This window comes from Gopherus evgoodei, chromosome 1, assembly GCF_007399415.2.
Source record: "Gopherus evgoodei ecotype Sinaloan lineage chromosome 1, rGopEvg1_v1.p, whole genome shotgun sequence".
Taxonomy (NCBI): Eukaryota; Metazoa; Chordata; order Testudines; family Testudinidae; genus Gopherus; species Gopherus evgoodei.
Window position 1 is genome coordinate 107,446,207 of NC_044322.1, and position 20,718 is coordinate 107,466,924.

General features: G+C 40.7%; 1 protein-coding gene across 1 annotated transcript in view; it reads left to right on the forward strand.

Annotated features, from left to right (window-relative positions):
• Nucleotides 1-20,718, forward strand: part of COL4A2 (collagen type IV alpha 2 chain) — a 182,204-nt gene that overhangs the window by 2,504 nt on the left and 158,982 nt on the right. The window contains exon 2 of the mRNA XM_030545953.1: nt 3,249-3,329. Within this exon, the coding sequence (XP_030401813.1) occupies nt 3,249-3,329 (81 nt within the window). The remainder of the gene's footprint in view (nt 1-3,248; nt 3,330-20,718) is intronic.

Sequence of the window (20,718 nt, forward strand, 5' to 3'; positions counted from 1 at the left end):
CGTGGCTGAGAGAAAGAATAAAGTTACAGTATTTCATGATAGCAGCGAGTACAGTTATTGCAGAGGTATAACGTGAAATGCAGCAATAGTATCAAAGCCAATGTGGGCATGCAGAATCTGTTGATACCATGTTGATACCATATTTTGATTACAATCTCCTTAATTTTTAAAGTTGCATATAAGGAAATGGTCTATATTTCCTGTTTTTGATATACTAGTAGAATTGTACTGGGAGCCTTGTTCTCTGTTTGGCTTTGTTCTCTCTCAGAATACCAACTGCTAGGAGTTTGAATGGGCATCCAGGGATGACAATGACTTAAGTGGATTATTTTGTGTTCAATGGTAGCAATAAAGAAATCTTTAAAACATGCAGAAGTTTGAATGGGCAGTAAGTGTTTATTGTTGTTTTAATGGTTTTTACTTGAGAAAACTGGACTCAGGTCAAAACTAAAAGTCTCTCTAAATTCTCTGCAGAGAATTGCCTTTTGTTGGCTGGACATGTACTGGCATAAGAAATATTGTCTTGGGACAAAAAGTTTGTGAGAACAGAGAGGACAAAATATTCTTTGTTTTGGGACACATGAGCTTTATACTTGCATTTTTACATAAATTTGATTAATATTAAATATGCTCATGTTTTATGCACAAGGTTCACAGACATTACTGGCAGTTTCACATTCTCTCCTATTTGTACATAAATAGTAAAGTCTATCTTCATCTGCAGCAAAATGTTACACATTAACTCCATTCTCCTCTCTGAATACGTGTAACTCCTATTGACATTAGTAGGAATTACCTGCACTTAAAGAGAGCAGAATACACTCCAAAAGAATTTCACTGCTTGCTCTGCATATAGTATCAGGAAAATATCACTATAACCTTCAATGACTTACTTTAAAACTGTCTTCAACATACCATGGGAAATTATTTTTGTGTCTAATATCCAGTACATACTCACCCTGCCTATAACTTCAGACTATCATTGCTTTTGCATACTCATTAGGTCTGATACTGCCATCCTTGCTCACACTGAGCTCAATGTAGAGTTGAAGAATAGTGTTCAAATAAATCAGCCTTCCAATGATATAACTGTGCAAAGCCAAAGTCATTAATGTGTGATGCATATGATAGCTAATGGCTAGTGATGAAGAAAGTGACTTAGAATCAGTTTAAAGATTGAAGAGCTAAAGGATTAGTAGTGATGACTAAACAATACAAAACTTGATCAATAAATGATTTAACTTGATTACAAACTATAATTCTCACTGTACCTTGGTCTGACTGTGTTTAGACACTGTAAAAAGAACACTCTCTTGGCTATTGAGTGAATATATTTGTACGAATAAAAACACTCTGCACTTACACTGTATACCTTTCACCTAAAGATCTCAAAGCACTTTCTGTAATTAATCTTCACTGTAACAAGGCTTAGGATTTCAAAAGAATATGGTTGCCTTAAGATGATAGTTGGATATTTAATGACAAGAAGTTGCAAGAAACTTCTTAGGCCAAGGGGTCTCAACCTTTTTCTTTCTGAGCCCCTGCCCCCCATGCTAAAAACCCTCCATGGCCTGGTAGTACCACCAAGTTCAGCATTAGGGTGTAGCAAGCAGGGCAATTGCTTGGGGCCCCACACCACAGGGGTCCCCACAAAGCTAAGTTGCTCAGGCTTCAGCCCCAGGTGGCAGGGCTGGGAGCCCTGGGCTTCAGCCCCACACAGTGAGGCTTCAGCTTTCTGCCCTGGGTCCCAGCAAATCTAACACTGGCCCTGCTTGGCAGCCCCCCGAAACCTGCTCATGGCCCTCCAGTGGGCCTCAAACCCCTGATTGAGAACCACTGTTCTAGACCATAACCAAAATATGAGAGATTAATGCTGCCTCTGACCTCAGCTTCTTCTTCAGTAGACTTCTTGAATTTTAAGCTACAGCTTTGGTTCTTACCTTCAATTTAATTGTACAAGCTCCTGAAATGTCATTTAATTATTAACACAGTTTTCAGATATTCAGCTCAGTTTTCAATAAGTCAGTGTTTATTCACATCTTTTCATGTGCTCTATATTAATACCTGCCTACTGTATTTTTCAGTCCATGCATCTGATGAAGTGGGTTATAGCCCACGAAAGCTTATGCCCCAATGAACTTGTTAGTCTCTAAGCTGCCACAAAGCCTCTTTGTTGTTTTTGCTGTACCGACTAACACGGCTACCCCTCTGAAACCGTTAAAATGAATGGAACTGCTGCTATACAATCACTTTGAGTTTCAGAGGAGTAGGGGGGAATATATCTGGAAATGAAAGCCCATAAACTAACAGGGAAGTGCACGTTCCATCTACAGATTATTTTAAAAAGTAAGTGCATATCTCAGATAATGTGATGAGTTTGTATCTGGCTGGTCAGTTAATTAAAATATGAACAGACCTGAGCAAAATGTTAGTGATTACAAAAAGTGAATGAAGTTGGGGAGTATTATGTCTGGGAGATTATTTTCTGAAACAAATATGAAATCTTTTGGGAAGCTGAAGACACAATTTCAGTTCCTAGGATACATGTTATCATTTTAGCTACCGGGTTTCATCAAACGTTGGGAAAATTTTGAATCCAAATTAATTTAAATTTTGTATGCCCTAAAACTAACAAAAAAGGAACTTAAACGTATGAGAGCCAAGAGCACCTCACAACAAATGTGAGTGTTTGCTTTGGGAATTTAAATTATTGCGTGCAATAAAACTTAGAATATACTGGATAGGTCTTGACAATACAATAACAATTATTATCAGATATTGAATGGTCCACTGCATTGTGATACGTGACTTATACAATACCCCCCCCCCAAAGAATTCAAGCAGTTGTGCTTATGTAATGCAGATGTTTGCTAGAGGCATCAAAAAGATGTATGAGACATACTATTCACAATGTGGAGTTATAACAACATTTAGAAATTCTATATCAGTGTAGAAAATCTTGTGTCACAGTAGTTCGTAGTGTTAATCCCCTAATGACAATTTTGAGCATTACTCCTAAAATTTAGACTCAATGCTTTTTTAGGCTGTTATGGATTTTGCTAAAATGTGTATAACGAGGAACTGGAAATCTACTAATCCTCCTCTTTGGAAAGAATGGATTAAGAAGGCCTAGTCTTTGCTTTGGATAACTGCTAGGGAGCTTACCATTCCAAGTATATGTTTTACTGTTTTGTCCTATATACTATAGCTGACATTATTTAATATTTTTGTGTGCGTTCTGTTTTCAGGGTGGAAAATCTTACACAGGACCATGTGGCGGAAGAGACTGTAGTAGGGGATGTGAATGTTTTCCTGAAAAAGGAGGCCGTGTAAGTACCAATGTCTTCCTTTTATGTTGCACTGTAGAGGTCAAATCCAAAACACACCAACATCAGTGCACTTTGGATCAGGCTGTAGGAGTTAAATACATTAAATAATATTTTCGCTGAAAAAGAATAATTTATTATTTTACTTCACTATTCTTCCTATAGCAGTTTTGGATTGTTTGAATGAAGCAACTAAACGCACATCTGAAACTAAGATTTAATTAAGAAAGAAACATGCTGGGACAAAACACAGTATCTGGCACTTGCGTGGAGGATTACAAGATTATTATCAAAGGTCTCTTTCATTATGCAGCATATTTGAACTAAGTTATATGGCAAACCACTTCTCCCTGGCTTGTTATGAGGCAAAGCTGCCCTGAATCATATGGCAATGTTAAGCAATTATAAAACCATTAGTAACCTTCAGTTTTATTAAAATGTTTCTAAAAAATGGGCACGATATATATACCCAGTGCTCATTATTTGCATTAAAGCAGAGGAATATCAGGTTTGTGGGATTTAGAACTTCCACAGAAGGGGATCCATTTGGGACTGTGTGGAATGCATTGGCATGAAGCAGAAGGGGCCGGAGCAATGTTTTGAGGGGAGCAAGAAAAGCATTGCAGGATGAGGTTGCCATGCAGAGCTCCTGACCTTTGCAAGAGTGTATGTCCAGTGCTGCAGGATGTAGGAGCCCTAAATGGCAGACTCTTCTACATCTGATACAGTAATTCAGCCCTTTCTGACCCCTGCTGCTAAGAAAAGGTTAGGAGAGGCAGGCCACACGTCCTTGCTGCTGTCTTTTGAGTCCCATGTGAGCTCCCTTTTTCCACTTTCCACTCAGTTTGTGCCAGTTCAGTTTCTTATTACAGTCCTTGGGCTTGACCCTGCATGGCAGTAGAAGAGGAAGGGTGGTAGGCCACAAAAGGTGTAGGATCTCCTCTGCGTAGGGTGATGCTACTTGTTGTCTTGGGAGGTAGATGATGGAGCGACACATTACCAGCAGTACTCCTGCTCATAGCAGAATTACTGATTGTCCATATCAATGTCAGGAGAACACCTCATTACCATATTGTGGATTAGGACTGAACAACAGTGTAATAGTCATGTTCAGTCTCCATGCCCCCAGCAGGCCTTTTGGATATTGAGCATCCATATGGAAGGGGATACGTGCAAAGCCATTACGTGCTTTTAATTATGATGGCTAGATCCTGCTCCAATTGAAGCTGATTTAGGAGCAAGGGCCACAGACTTAATTGGTACACATTACTCCCTCAGCAGCTGCTGCCTCTATACCTATTCAGTCAGCATGCTTCGCTCAGCAGGTGTGCATCTTCCGTGCACATCCTTTTTGGTGCACTGTAGGATAAAACTTTTAGTGGTGGTAAAAAGATTCAAGAAATTGGGTGGATTGTATTTTTTTTTGCTTGGTAAGTTTTTGCTTATTATCGTCCTTGTCCCACAAGCCAAGTATCAAGTTTCTTATACCCATTAGAGGTGGTGGAAAGAGTTACTTGCTGAAATACTACCAACTACTATGATTAAAACATTTTGTATTTTTGTATTGGCTGATGAACCCTTATTTCACAGGTTGCTGAATCTATTCAAGAGGAGAAAAGAGCAACCAACCAAACAACTGCGTAGGGCAGAAACTTGAAAATATTAAAATAGCAAAGTAAAAACACACTAATGTGCCCTAGTGAGTGGAAGCCCACTATAAATTAATTATAAAAACTATCAAATTAGGGCAGATTCTGCTGTACTCACTACTCTCAACTCCCTTTGACTTAATTGAGAGTTGAGTGTGCTCCTGATACCATTAGGTCATAGGTAACCAACCACTAAAAGCCAAGGAAGAGCTATCACAAAACATATTTTCCTCATTTATTTTGTTATTTGTAGTTCAGTTTTAATTAGAAATGTGTGAATAATGGGGAAAAGGTATTTTATTCAAGGAACTTCACAACATGTTTACAAAATTATTTTTAGTTCTGTAAACTATCACTTTGACAGTGTGTGCATTGGATGCATTTAATATTTGTTGTCCTCTTCGGCTGTCACAGGCTCAGCTGGACATCTGGTTTAAGCAACAACATTTTGCCACTAGAGACTCTGGTTAAATTGGCGTAGAGTTTGATCTCATGCTAATCCTCAGTGGGAGTATTTGTTCATACAAAACCTCAGTATAAACTGGCCCAATTCTCATTTTCTGTTCTTGAGGTGACTCACTCCATGCACAATAGGCATGTTGCCTATTAGTTATCATTCATAACGAGGTCTAGAGAAGTTGCATGGAATCTGCTTGTCCTGTGGCTAACTGTGGCCAACATAATCAGCCTCCCTTTGAAGGTCATTTGGAATTCAGCACATTCAACAAACAATTGGATAAAGAAAACATGAAGCTCTCATGGTAATTAGCATTGCTGCCTCTGGGTATAATTTAGAATTTGGTGGAGGACCCCTTCTTAAGAAGCAGTACCACTCCTTTGGATTGCTGCTAATTACTATACATCAAAAGCTGCTGACTGAAGTTAATTCATAAGTACATTAAAAACTTTACAAATTATTGTGAAAACATCTGTGCTGGCTGGCAAGATGTAAAGGGAAACGTGTCATTAATTTTACATATATAAAGTTTAAGCCCTTTCTGCCTTGCTTCGCAGCTCTTGCCACAATCAACTCTTCCTTTCCTCCACCCTGAGCCTCTGTGCTGCTTTGTTCTGGTACCCGGCCAGGCGTGGATGTAAGACAGCAGGTGCCAGAGAGGCTGCCTGAAGTGTAGGAGCCCCTAGTGACTTAGAGGAGCTAGTACAGCTCCTGCTAACCATCTGACTTGAGGCATGAGGATCCAGCTGGGTTGCAGGAATGAGTGCCAGGGCTGCCAGATCCGTGAATATCATGTGACATGGATGACAGTTGGGAGCTCAGTCTCTCCATCCCCCCACCATACCAAACACAGGGAGGAGTTGCTGGACCATTCTGCATATTGGTTGTCCACAGCTGGTATATGGTTCTTATGAAACTATTGCCAGGTGGCACAAGTTGGAGCAACTACTGGCAGATCTGGTGCAAAGAACCAAGGAGCCATCACTGATTGCTGGTTTTCAGCTTTTCCTCCTTTTCTTCTCTCACGGCTGCTCCAGGTGGCCATGTGAGAGCAGAAGTCGTACTTTAAGGGCTACCCTGGGATCAAAGAGAGACAGATGAGCTCCTGCAGACTTGTAGGGAAGTAGATAAAGATCCAGCCAGAGCCACTATCCTCATTCACCTATAATATCAGTGGACTTCCTGCTGAGCAGCTGCAGGGGGAAGAGACACCAGCTGCTCAGAGTGCTCTTTGCTCACATCAGAGCGGCCTCTGGGGCTGCACAGGAGGCCATTGTGAAGGTAGTGAGGCCCAGATCTATACAGGGACTTAAGCATTGCAATTCCTCACTTTTAGGCACCCAGCCACCCTGTGGAATCCACACACCCTGATTAGGTGCCTAGGTTCCCTATACAGTGCATGGGGGAAGAGAGTCACCTGCAAATGCAATCCACAAAAGCCAGCATGCTAGGCGGGGAGCTGCCTAAGCTAACCAATAGTAGATGCCAACAAGATAGATGTGTCTTAAGTTGGACCCCTCTTAGGGAGTTAGGCATCCAAATCCAGGCTAGATCAAGTTGCCTGTCTCTGCTTGGGATCCACAGTAGTGAAGTCTCTCCTGGAGTCAGATGTCTAAGCCATTTCTTGCAAGAACAGCACAGCACTCACCTAACTCCACATAAAATGGCTAGTGGGGGAGGGGAGGAGAGGAGGTGGTTGAAGGGGCCTCCCTTATAACCTTTAGCCCAGTGACTAGGGCATACATCTGGAATACGGGAGACTCCAGTTCAATTATCTGCTCTGCTCGATGAGGAGAAGCAGTTTGAACAGGGGGTTCCCTAACCAGTGGACTATGGAATATTCTGAATGGGTCTCTTTCAATCCCTCCTGTTGAAGCCATACATTTTATATAAATAATTAAATATGCACTGGGCGAGTGAGAGTGATGCTATAGTCCAGGGGCTACGGCACTCCCCTGGGACGGGGGCAGCCTCTGTTCAAATCATTTCTGCCCCTCAGGCAGATGGAGAAAGGGAAACATGGTCTCCCAATCCCAACCATTGGATTAAAGGTTGTGAGGGAGGCCTCCTCCCCCAGCTTTTTTGTGTGAAGATAGGCATGCTCTGAGCACACCTATTGGATCAGACCTTGAAGAGGAGAGGTGTTGCCCCAGCTCTCTTCTCCTGGTTTGAGGGTTGCATTGGACTGAGAGAGAGCTTAGGTGAAAGAGGGGGGGTGTGTGTGGATGCCTCCCAGAGACAGCTATGTGCGTGCCCAAAGGCAGAAATTTAGGTGCCTCGGAGACTTTGCAGCAAAATTGTAGGTGCAGAAGGATTTTAAGCATTTATGGATGAACGGAGTTTCAGGATCTTAGTGGCCCTACATTTTGGATTTAGGCACCTAACTCCCACTTTAGGCACACATGTTCTTTTGTGGCTTTGAGTGTGGGTGCCCTCTACCACCTCCCCATGGTGACAGGTCTGATTCAAAACTTCAATTTAAAGGTTGCAGGGCATGGCTCATTGCTAACACAGAGAAGGACTGGGATATCATACAGGAAGATCTGGATGACCTTGTAAACTGGAGTAATAGTAATAGGATGAAATTTAATAGTGAAAAGTGCAAGGTCATGCATTTAGGGATTAATAATAAGAATTTTAGTTATAAATTCAGGACACGTCAGTTGGAAGCAACAGAGGAGGAGAAGGACCTTGGAGTATTGGTTGATCACAGGATGACTATGAGCCATCAATGTGATATGGCAGTTAAAAAAGCTAATGCGGTCTTGAGATGCATCAGGCAAAGTATTTCCAATAAAGATAAGGAGGTGTTAGTACTGTTATACAAGGCACTGATGAGACCTCATCTGGAATACTGTGTGCAGTTCTGGTCTCTCATGTTTAAGAAGGATGAATTAAAACTGGAACAGGTACAGAGAAGGGCTACTAGGATGATCCGAGGAATAGAAAACCTGTCTTATGAAAGGAGACTCAAAGAGCTTGGCTTGTTTAGCCTAACCAAAAGAAGGCTGAGGGGGGATATGCTTGCTCTTTATAAATATATCAGAGGGATTAATATTAGGGAGGGAGAGGAATTATTTAAGCTTAGTACCAATGTAGACACAAGAACAAATGGGTATAAACTGGACACTAGGAAGTTTAGACTTGAAATTAGATGAAGGTTTCTAACCATTAGAGGAATGAAGTTCTGGAACAGCCTTCCAAGGGGAGTAATGAGGGCAAAAGACATATCTGGCTCTAAGACTAAGCTTGATAAGTTTATGGAAGGGATGGTATGATGGGATAGCTTAATTTTGGCAATTGATCTTTGATTATCAGCAGGTAAGTATGCCCAGTGGTCTGTGATGGGATGTTAGATGGGATGGGATCTGAGTTACTGCAGAGAATTCTTTCCTGAGTGCTGGCTGGTGAGTCTTGCCCACATGCTCAGGGTTTAGCTGATCACCATATTTGGGGTCGGGAAGGAATTTTCCTGCGGGGCAGATTGGCAGAGGCCCTGGAGGTTTTTCGCCTTCCTCTGCAGCATGGGGCAAGGATCACTTGCTGGTGGATTCTCTGCAGCTTGAGGTCTTCAGATCACAATTTGAAGACTTCAGTAATTCAGACATAGGTTAGGGGTTTGTTATAGAAGTGGATGGGTAGGGTTCTGTGGCCTGCTTTGTGCAGGAGGTCAGACAAGATGATCATATTGGTCCCTTCTGACCCTAAAGTCTATGAGTCTATGGCTCAGGATTACATTTTCAACTCGTCATCAAACGTACATTTTCTTCTTAAAGGAGTTAAAGCTCAAAATTATGGCTCTTGAGGGTCAGGCTGCTTCCTGTCTGGCCTCATAATCTGGATCTTTGGAGGGGAGGATAAAGGGAACTTTGATTGAGCTAGTTCCTCTGAATTTTTTGGAGTGTTTACTCCTTTATTCTTGTCTCCCTTTTCTCTGTGGGCTGGTCCTTTGGAAATCTGAGTGCAGTCAGACTGTGTGTCAACTAGATACAGATATTCTGTGCATTTGAACTTCCACAGAGTGTCTGGCTCTTCAAGATAATTGGACTCAGCCCCACTTGAATAATCAGCTGCCTCTCAGCTGTGACTGTGAGGATAGGGATGAGGTGATAGCCTGAAGATCACTTGGTCCTCATAAAAGCCAGCAAAAGCTCAGTTGAGCTGAAGAAAGCAGGAGTCCTGAGGTTGGAGGAAGACCTCAGTTTATATGAGACTCTTAAGTGGATGACTTGTGAGTGTGGTCCTGCAAGGCAAAGGGTGGGAAGGGGAAGGGAGCAGAGGGGCTTGTCCTGTTTCCCAGGCTGATGGCCTGTGGAGTGTAATCCTGTAGAGATTAGTGGGGGTGCGCGGAAGGCCCCAGTCTAGATCAGAGGGAAAGGATGTGAGTGATATGTTGAAGAACTAACACCTGGAAGAAAAGAGATTGAAGTCCTATAGTGGAGATGTTCTTTGGTACAGGGGGGTTGGTAAGTTAGCCCACTAGTTTACAGGAATCAACAATTTAAAGTATGTTTAGGACTATGGATAGGATTGAAGCTACATGTTCTCATAAAGCACTAACACCTACACAATGCAGCAGCCTGTTTGTTGAGCAACACACACTGTTGTGAACCCAGGGCTCTGTTCTTTGCAAGGAGTACTGAACCCAGTTCAGGGTCTCCATCCTGATATTCAAAGCTCTCTGTACAGTTAGACCTTGCTATCTGAGAAATTACCTCTCTCTCTCTCCATTACTATGACCTTCAGCACAGTAATGTTCCTATAGAACAGTGAAACTGTCAGCTAGTAGGGTAAGTGATGGAGTCAGTTCCATTGATTTTTATAGATCTTGAGGTCCTTTAGCACCTATTAGTAGGTGTTCAGTTCCATCTCTGAGTGAGTGGTCAACACCTCTCTGGATTTGGCCCTTAATAAAGGTTACTCAGCTAAGTAAAAGCTGCAGGACTGGTTCCATAGTTTGAATATAAGCAACATCACACAGAATTAGTGTGTGTGTATATATATATATATGTATAAATAAACTGTAATTGTTAGTGAATTGCCCTGTGTTAATTTGGTATATGACATTATAGAATAATTAACTCTGAACATTTTAAAAAACATCAGAATCATCTAACATGAGGTTTATTTTGTGACAGCTGCAAGTAAATGCACAGTTGTACAAAAAATGCTATACCACCTGCTTATTGTTTTGCTTAGAAACAATTGGTTAACATCTGTGATAAGTACAAAAGAGTACTCAGGAAAGACAAGGCCATGGTGGAGAAGCTAAATGAATTCTGTGCATCAGTCTTCACTGCAGGGATGTAGGGAGAGGCCTACACCAGAGCCATTCTTTTTAGGTGACAAATCTGAAGAACTGTCCCAGATTGAGATGTTGGTAGAGGAGATTTTGGAACAAATTGATAAATTAAAGAGTAATAAGTGACCGAGGCTAGATGGTATTCACTCAAGAGTTCTGAAGGAACTCAAATATGAAATTGCAGAACGACATACTGTGGTATGTAACCTATCACTTAAATTAGCCTCTGTACCAGATGACTGGAGGATAGCTAATGTGAGGCCAATTTTTTAAAACGGCTTCAGAGGCAATCCTTGGCCAATAAACCTAACTTCAGTACAAGGCAAATTGGTTAAAACTGCAGTAAAGAACAGAATTATCAGACACACAGATAACAGGATTTGTTGGGGAATAGTCAGCATGGCATTGTAAAGAGAAATTATGTCTCACCAATCTATTAAAATTCTTTGAGAGGGTCAACAGACGTGAACAAGGATGATCTGGTGGATATAGCATAGTTGGACTTTCAGAAAGTCTTTGATGAGGTCCCTCATCAAAGGCACTTAAGCAACGTAAGTAGTCATGGGATAAGAGGGAAAGGTTCTTTCATGGATTGGGAACTCATTAAAAGATGGGAAACAAAGGGTAGGAATAAATGGTCAGTCTTCAGAATGGAGAGAATTAAATAGTGGTATCCCCTGGGATGTGTCCTGGTACCAGTGCTATTAAATATATTCATAAATGAGTTGGAAAAAGGGGTAAACAGTGAGTGGGCAAAATTTGCAGATGTTCCAAAATGTTTTGAGATAGATAAGTCCAAAGCAGCCTGCAAAGAATTGCAAAGGGATCTCATAAAACTGGATGACTGGACAACAAAATGGCAGATGAAATTCAGTGTTGATAAGTGCAAATTAATGCACATTGGAAATCATAATCCCAACTATACATACAAAGAGAAGGCAGTCTAAATTAGCTGTTAGTACTCAAGAAAGAACTTGGAGTCCTTGTGAATAGTTCTCTGATAACATCTGCCCAACATGCATCAGCAGTCAAAAAAGCTAATAAAATGTTCAGAACTATGAGGAAAGGAATAGATAAGACAGTAAATAACACAATGTTACTATATAAATCCATGATACTCTCACACCTTGAATACTGCATGCTGTTCTGATCACACCATCTCAGAAAAGATATATTAGGACTGGAAAAGGTACAGAAAAGGGCAAAAAAAATTATGGGTATGGAACAACTTCCATATGAGGAACGACTGGAGCTGTTCAGCTTGGAAAAGAGACAACTAAGGGGAGGGGATATGACAACAATCTATAAAATCATGAATGGTGACAAGAAAGTGAATAAGGAAGTTTTTACCCCTTCATAAAACTCAAAAACCGGGGGCCTCACAATGAATTTAATAAGTAGCAGATGTAAAACAAATATAAGAAAGTAGTACTTCACACAATGACCAGTCAACCTGTGGAACTCATTGCCAGGAGATGTTGTAAAGGCCAGTAATGTTACTTGGTTCAAAAGAGAATTAAATACGTTCATGGAGGCTAGGTCCATCAATGGCTGTTAGCCAAGATGGTCGAGGATGCAACACTATGCTCTTGATGTCCTAAGCTTCTGACTGCCAGAAGCTGGGAGTGGATTACAGGGGATGGATCACTCGATAATTGCCCTGTTTTGTTCATTGTCTCCGAAGCACCTATCACTGGCCACTGTATGAAGACAGGATAGTGGGTTAGATGAACCATTGGTCTGACCCAATATGGCCATTCTTACGTTCTTACATTGTAAATAATTTGTATATTTGCTAGTTGTCAAAGGCTAGTTCTGGAATATAAACTACTGCATGAATTGGTTCTTTTTAAAAAACAGAACAGAGGTGTGGATTGCAATCATGAGAAACTGGGATCTGACAAAAGCAGAGAAATTTTTAACTGAAAACAATATCTTCTCGTGTTTGTTTATTATGCCATGAAAACACACTTTCCAGATCCCAAGTATTCTAGGGTGGGTTGGTTTGTTTGTTTGTTTGTTTGTTTTTGTAGTACTTCTAGAAGCTAAGAATTTTTTTTAATGGCTTTAACAAATCAATACCTTGGACAAAGTAGTTTGTCATTGGCAACAAAAAGTCCTGTGGCACCTTATAGACTAACAGATGTATTGGAGCATAAGCTTTCGCAGTGCGTCTGACGAAGTGGGTATTCACCCACGAAAGCTTATGCTCCAATACATCTGTTAGTCTATAAGGTGCCACAGGACTCTTTGTTGCTCTTTACAGATCCAGACTACCCCTCTAATACTAGTTTGTCATTTACATTTTTAAATGGTTAATGCAACTGTGTAGGAACCAATAATAAATGTTTACAATATAATAAGCAACTGTAGGGCATATTGCATCCTTAGCTTGTTTAGAAATCAACCTAGAAGGCTTTATGGGAAATGGAAATGAAGGAAACATTTTGCTCTTTCTGTAGAAAGTGAGGAAGTGCTCCCTATTGAAACCTAACTTTGTACTTTTCATATGAATCTAACAGTGCTTGAACCCTTTGGTTACTGTTTTTCTAGTGGACTAGAGTAATAGAAACCATGAGGGGTAAAGATAGTTCAGTGTGCCAGCAATGCCTTTTTTGTCGGATCACTCAGACTATTTTTTTTAATGAATCTAGAAGTCTGGAGAGAATAAATCACAAAACATGACGTGTATCTAAAACTCTTCAAAATAAATGTTCAGTACAAATTGAAATAAAAATCTCAGGGCTTGTCTACATCAGAAAGTTGCAGCGCTGGTGAGGGAGTTACAGCGCTGCAACTTTGAAGGTGTACACATCTGCAGGGCATCACCAGCGCTGCAACTCCCTGTTTGCAGCGCTGGCCGTACTCCCGTTTTGTCTCGGGTGTAGAGGATCCAGCGCTGGTGATCCAGCGCTGGTAATCCAATGTAGACACTTACCAGCGCTTTTCTTGACCTCCGTGGAAGGAGGAAGCCTCTGGTAATCAAGCTGGTCTCCTTTCCCGGTTTGCTCTCTCGTTCCCGGAACCCCGAGCAAGCAGGTCTCCTTCCCTGCGGTTTGCAGGGTGGTTCGGGGAACGCGAGAGCAAACCGCGGCGAAGCTGGTCTCCTTTCCCGGTTTGCTCTCTCGTTCCCGGAACCCCGAGCAAGCGGGTCTCCTTCCCTGCGGTTTGCTGGGTGGCTCCGGGAACGCGAGAGCAAACCGCGGCGAAGCTGGTCTCCTTTCCCGGTTTGCTCTCTCGTTCCCGGAACCCCGAGCAAGCAGGTCTCCTTCCCTGCGGTTTGCTGGGTGGCTCCGGGAACGCGAGAGCAAACCGCGGCGAAGCTGGTCTCCTTTCCCGGTTTGCTCTCTCGTTCCCGGAACCCCGAGCAAGCGGGTCTCCTTCCCTGCGGTTTGCAGGGTGGTTCGGGGAACGCGAGAGCAAACCGCGGCGAAGCTGGTCTCCTTTCCCGGTTTGCTCTCTCGTTCCCGGAACCCCGAGCAAGCAGGTCTCCTTCCCTGCGGTTTGCTGGGTGGCTCCGGGAACGCGAGAGCAAACCGCGGCGAAGCTGGTCTCCTTTCCTGGTTTGCTCTCGCGTTCCCGGAACCCCCCTTGAAGCCGCCCAACAGCGCTGCAGTGTGGCCACATCTAACACCACTTGCAGCGCTGGTTGCTGTAAGTGTGGCCACTCTGCAGCGCTGGCCCTATACAGCTGTACTAATACAGCTGTAACAACCAGCGCTGCAAAATTTTAGATGTAGACATGGCCTCAGTAGGATGCTCATATTGAAGCCCTTGATTTGTGTTTAAAATCAGATCCAACTAACAGTATCAATTATAAAAGAGACATTTTAAAAAGAAAGAATCTTAGATATACACATTCCCCCCAAATTGAAAACTACTGTCAATACTTATAAATGCTTCAAACACATATAGGCATAGAAGAATCTTTCCAAAGCAGATATGATGGCAAGATGACAGTATTGAGAAACAAATATACTTGATTTCCCTGGAGACATAACTGTTCATTATGACAATCCCCCCATTCCCACATTCCTGATTTGTCAGGGTCACAGACACAAGAGATTCTGTTAATGGTTTAATAGTTACCAAATGAGAAAAAGGAAAATGGGTCAGTGTTGCTTGGTCCCATCTGACAAAAACGAAGAAAATAGAAACAAGCATCCTACTGAGAAACTTCTTGTAAAACCTTAGATACATGTCATGAGAAATCACCTATACTCTGGGGGTGTAATATTGTAATCTCAGGGCTAAATTATGACTGGAACTAACCCTTTTACACCCATTCATGGGCTACCCAATTACCAGGGTTGGCTCCAGGGTTTTTGCTGCCCCAAGCAGCAAAAAGAAAAGAAAAGAAAAGAAAAAGCCGTGATCGCTATCTGCAGCTCTACCGCCTCCACTTCAGTCTTTGGCGGCAATTCGGTGGCTGGTCCCTCGCTCTGAGAAGGAGTGCAGGACCCACTGCCGAAGACCCGGATGTGCTGCCCCTCATAGTTGGCCGCCCCAAGCAACTGCTTGCTGGTCTGGTGCCTGGAGCCGGCCCTGCCAATTACAGTCTCAGCCCTCATCCTGTAATGTACTTGCTCTTATAAGTAAGTACTATTCAGAGTGAGCAAGGGTTGCAAAACAGGACCCAGTGTGAACTAAGTATTTCTGTGCAATAAATGCACAATTAGGTGGTGGTGTAATGCCTAAAGCCAAAGCCTTAGTGCCTAACCCCTTGAGAAATATAATAATTACCCTGAAACAGGCTATCTGCATTGTATCAGTGCCATAACAAAGTGTAATTTACACTTGAAAATAGGGGAAAACAATCTGACCCAAGAATTTACTCAGCTCTCTAGACATCACTGACCACAATGAATCAAGAACTTTCAGTTGATTGTAGAGTTGTGAAGTCATTTCATAAATTTAATTTTATATTTTTTGTTTAGGAATGTAAAAAAATGATGCTCTGAATGTGTATATGGCAAACAGTAGGACAAACATCTTTACTTTCTGTTATTATTGTGTAGAAAAGTACAGTAACAGTTTTAAATGATACTGGGTAGAATCTGAGAAGCTTTTTATTCATTCTGAGTGCCAGTTTCAACTGACTAATCTTATTCATCTTTGTGATCAATTTAGCTTTCCATTACTCATCTTCTCAAACAAGATAGTTGACATTATTAAAGGCTTTTTTTGGTTCAACATTATTTCCTCCTACAGCTAAAGAAGTCTTGCTTTATCCTTATCTGGAATGAAATGGCTTTTGATTTTTACCAACAAAGTAAGTTTTGTGTAGTTTCATTGTCCATGTCTCATTGCATTCATCTTAAGGATATATAGATAGCCACATACCATCTTCAAAAAAAATCTAGCCCCAAAATAAAGTCCTAAAAATACCAGTGAAATATCTCCTCCTCTTAATGGCTTTCTTCATTTTAAGTTTCCTACTTGAATATATTATCACAGGCAGTCCATTAATACAACACATAGTTAACCAAAAGTATATTCAAGGATGTAAGAATCACAAAATTTGAGCTAGGTGAATAGTACAAAAATTGTGATTCTGGAATATTTCTTCCCATGTGAATTTTGATTTATCTATATTCACAACTCTTGTGTTCACACTTATTGCATATACAAATGCTTGTGCTTTACAAATAAAAATTCTTGTAAAAGGAAGTTATGCTTGCATATTCACTAAATATTTCAAACTGCATAACAGCAATATGATTTTACAATTCAATAGGAAATTTGCACTTTTTTGATACATATAAAATCAACCGGGAAACAGAAACAATACCACCTGACTTATGTTATCACTGAACATAGTGTGACATTCAAATTTTGAATATTTGCAGTTCATGAATAATCCACATGCCAATAATTATTTGCTGAAGAAATTAATATATTTGAGAAATTCATGTTTCTGAAAATAAAAAGAGTAGGACTGTCAAGCGATTAAAAATTAATTGCAATCAATCATGTGATTAAAAATTAATCATCGTTAATAGCGGTGTTAAACAATAATTGAATACCATTTATTTAAATATTTTTGAATGTTTTCTACATTTTGAAATATATTGATTTCAATTACAACACAGAATACAAAAGGTACAGTGCTCACTTTATATTTATTTTTTATTACAAATATTTGCACTGTAAAAAAAAATATTTTCAATTCACCTGATGTAAGTACTATGGTGCAATCTCTTCATCTTGAAAGTTGAACTTACAAATGTCAAATTATGTACAAAAAATAGCTGCATTCAAAAATAAAATACTATAAAACTTTAGAGCCTACAAGTCCACTCAGTCCTACTTCAGTCAATCGCTCAGACAAACAAGTTTGGCTACATTTGCAGGAGATAATGCTGCCCACTTCTTGTTTACAGTGTCACCTGAAAGTGAGAACAGGTGTTTGCATGGCACTGTTGTAACCAGCATCACAAAATATTTACATGCCAGATGCGCTAAAGATTCAGATATCCCTTCATGCTTCAACCACCATTCTAGAGGATACGCATCCATGCAGATGACGGGTTCTGCTCAATAATGATCCGAAGCAGAGCAGACCGATGCATGTTAATTTTCATTATTTGAGTCAGATGCCACCAGCAGAAGATTGATTTTCTGTTTTGGTGGTTCAGGTTCTGTAGTTTCCGCATCGGAGTGTTGCTCTTTTAAGACTTCTGAAAGCATGCCCCACACCTTGTCCCTCTCAGATATTATGCATTTCAGATTCTTAAAGCTTGGGTCAAGTGCTGTAGCTATTTTTTAGAAATCTCACATTGGTACCTTCTTTGCATTTTGTCAAATCTGCTGTGACAGTGTTCATAAATCAAACATGTGCTGGGTCATTGTCTGAGACTGTTATAACATGAAATATATGGCAGAGTGCGGGTAAAACAGAGCAGGGGACATACAATTCTCCCTCAAGGAGTTCAGTCACAAATTTAATTAACACACTATTTTTTTAACGAATATCATCAGCATGGAAACATGTACTCCGAAATGGCTGAAACATGAAGGAGCATACAAATGTTTAGCATATCTGGCGTGTAAATAAATACCTTGCAACTCTGGCTACAAAAGTGCCATGTGAACATCTGTTCTCACTCTCAGGGGACACTGTAAATAAGAAGCAGGCAGCAACATCTCCCATAAATGTAAACAAACTTGTTTGTCTGGCTGAACAAGAAGTAAGACTGAGTGGACTTATAGACTCTAAAGTTTTACATTGTTTTGTTTTTGAGTGCAGTTATGTAACAAAAAAAAATCTACATTTGTAAGTTATACTTTTCATGATAGAGCTTGCATTATGGTACTTGTATGAGGTGAATTGAAAAGTACTATTTTTGTTGTTTATCATTTTTACAGTGCATATATTTGTAATAAAAATAATATAAAGTGAGCCGTGTACACTTTGTATTCTGTGTTGTAATTGAAATCAATATTTGAAAATGTAGAAAAATATCCAACATATTTAATAATTTTCAATTGGTATTCTATTGTTTAACGGTGTGATTAATTGTGATTACTTTTTTTAATCACAGTTAATTTTTTGAGTTTAGTGTGAGTTAACTGCGATTAATCGACAGCCCTAAAAATAGATAAAAGTCATCAAATAAATTATATAATGCTGTATATACTCAGATCTGGATGCCAAAATAAATGATTACCCAGTTGAAAAAAGTCAATAAAATAGTTTTGGAGAAAACCTTGCAGTGGTGAGAATCCAAACAACTTGCAAACATCTACAAAGATTTTTTATTTCAAATTTTGGGGAAAAATCCACTCCTACACTCTGGGGCGGCTCCAGGCCCCAGCACACCAAGTGCGTGCTTGGGGCGGCATGCCGCGAGGGGCGCTCTGCCGGTCGCCGGGAGGGCAGCAGGCAGTGTGCCTTTGGCGGCATGCCTGCGGGAGGTCCACTGGAGCCGCGGGACTGGCGAGCGGCAAAGTGCCCCCTGCGGCATGACACTGTGCTTGGGGCATCAAAATGTCTAGAGCCGCCACTGCCTACACTCAGTCCCTTTATGCCAAGCTATACGCTTTAAATAAGAAGCGTTTATAAATGAAATGCCAGCATGAGCGTAACTATTGCAAAGCAGTCAGAAGAAGGCAGCTGATGTGATATATGTATTGCTGATAACTTACTACTAGCCTCTTTCTTCAGTTAAAGGAATATGTTGCTGTCTTCTTAAAATATACTAACTTGCAGTTAACATGGGCATCAAAACACACTAGAATTAAAGCACTTATTATTGGAATACTTTTCTGTCTTAGGCATTGGAGACATTGCTGGACAACGGTGAATCTGCAAGGCCAAACAAATTAAAAACTATTTAAAACGTAAAGCAATTTTTCTTTGAAATAAAATTATTTGTCTATGAAACAACTTAGTCTTTCAGATTCCCTATTGTCTTGCACTTCCCCAGATATATAACACAAAGAAGTCTTTTTTTACCAGCATTCATATGGCTGTATTTTCCCACTCTTAAATATGAAATTCAGTATTTAACTGTCTCTATAGATGCACATCCTATAGTTCCATTAAATTTATTCTTGCAGATATAACCTTGCTAATTAAAGGTACCTCTTAGGTCTTTACTGATTTTCTAATTGGTAGGTTTGGCTGCAATTTCAGTGGCAGAGCCTAATACTGATTTAAAATCCAAAAGTTCATCCTTCTTCTCCTCAACCTTCTCACTGCTCATATCATCCTCCTGCAGCCCATTCATAATGCCCCTGCTAAAATCTTCCTTGTCCATCATTTTGACTACATGATTACCACCCTCCTTGAATCCCTCTACTGGTTCTTCCTTGTCTACTGTCACTGGTTGAATTCTTCATCCTTACTAGCATCTCAGATCTTGGTTCTTGTTAATCATCTCAACACCCTCCGTTCTATCTATGTTAACCTTGGTGCCTTATTTGTTAGCTTCTCTCAGGCAATGCCATGTCTTACTCTAAACCACGTCTTTATGAATAAAATATCCTCTCCGTTCCAGTCTGCCAGCCTACTAACCTCTTCATTTAAATCCAACCCTAAGGCTCACTTCTTCCATATTACCCAGAAGATAAGTTAATAAAATAAGCTATATATTTTTTTAAATGTAGTCATTCCTTCATCTGCCTTTCTCCCTGCATGCTACGTCTGTCTTGCTTAGGATGTAAGTTCTTTGGGGAAGGCAAGAGCTCTGTGGGGCATTTTGTGTCTTGTACTGTGCCAACATTGTTAGCACTTAACAAATAATAATAACAAAAGTTGAATCTGGATGGTTAGGACCTCAGCATCCTTTTACAGGACAAGAACTCAACAGCAAAATGACCTCTAGCAGCATTCTGGGAGTATTGGTTCCATACTGATTCAGTTGGCTTATTTGGTATTTAGTGGGCATGGGAACTAGCTTGCTAGTTTGTAGTTAAAATATTTTTTCTGTGGAAAACACTTATAGTTCAAATATAACTGTTCTAGCGCCACATTAGTCTCCTGAAACTGTGCAATTAACTCCTCTCACCGTTCTATATTTTCAGTTCTAGAACCCTTTTTGTGCGTTGAACAACAGAAATGTTTTGTAACTCCACTATGCACACAATCCTGTGGTTTTTAGTAATTTTTTTTTTTTGTCAGGGATAGTCTGTGGGGTAGAGGAACAGTTCTTATTGACAGTTCAAGTTTGCTACACTTGAAATCTCTAAGGCCAAGCTCTTTTTGCCATATATAATGGAAGAGATTGTAAAGAACCTTCCCTTATACCTTGTGCGGCTTGCATAAGGATAAGATGAGGTGCTCCGGGACTGCTCTGTCACTGCATCTCCAAGACTGCAAAGGCACTCTGAGAGAGAAGCCTGAGAAGGAGCAACCATGGTCCCACACATCTCACGAGCCTATGGAATGGGACCAGCACACAGAGGTGTAGGTTAAAACCTCTAAAGCGGTATAGTAGTGAATGTGCTCCCCTTGCATGCACAAGTATTCCTCTTTGGGTC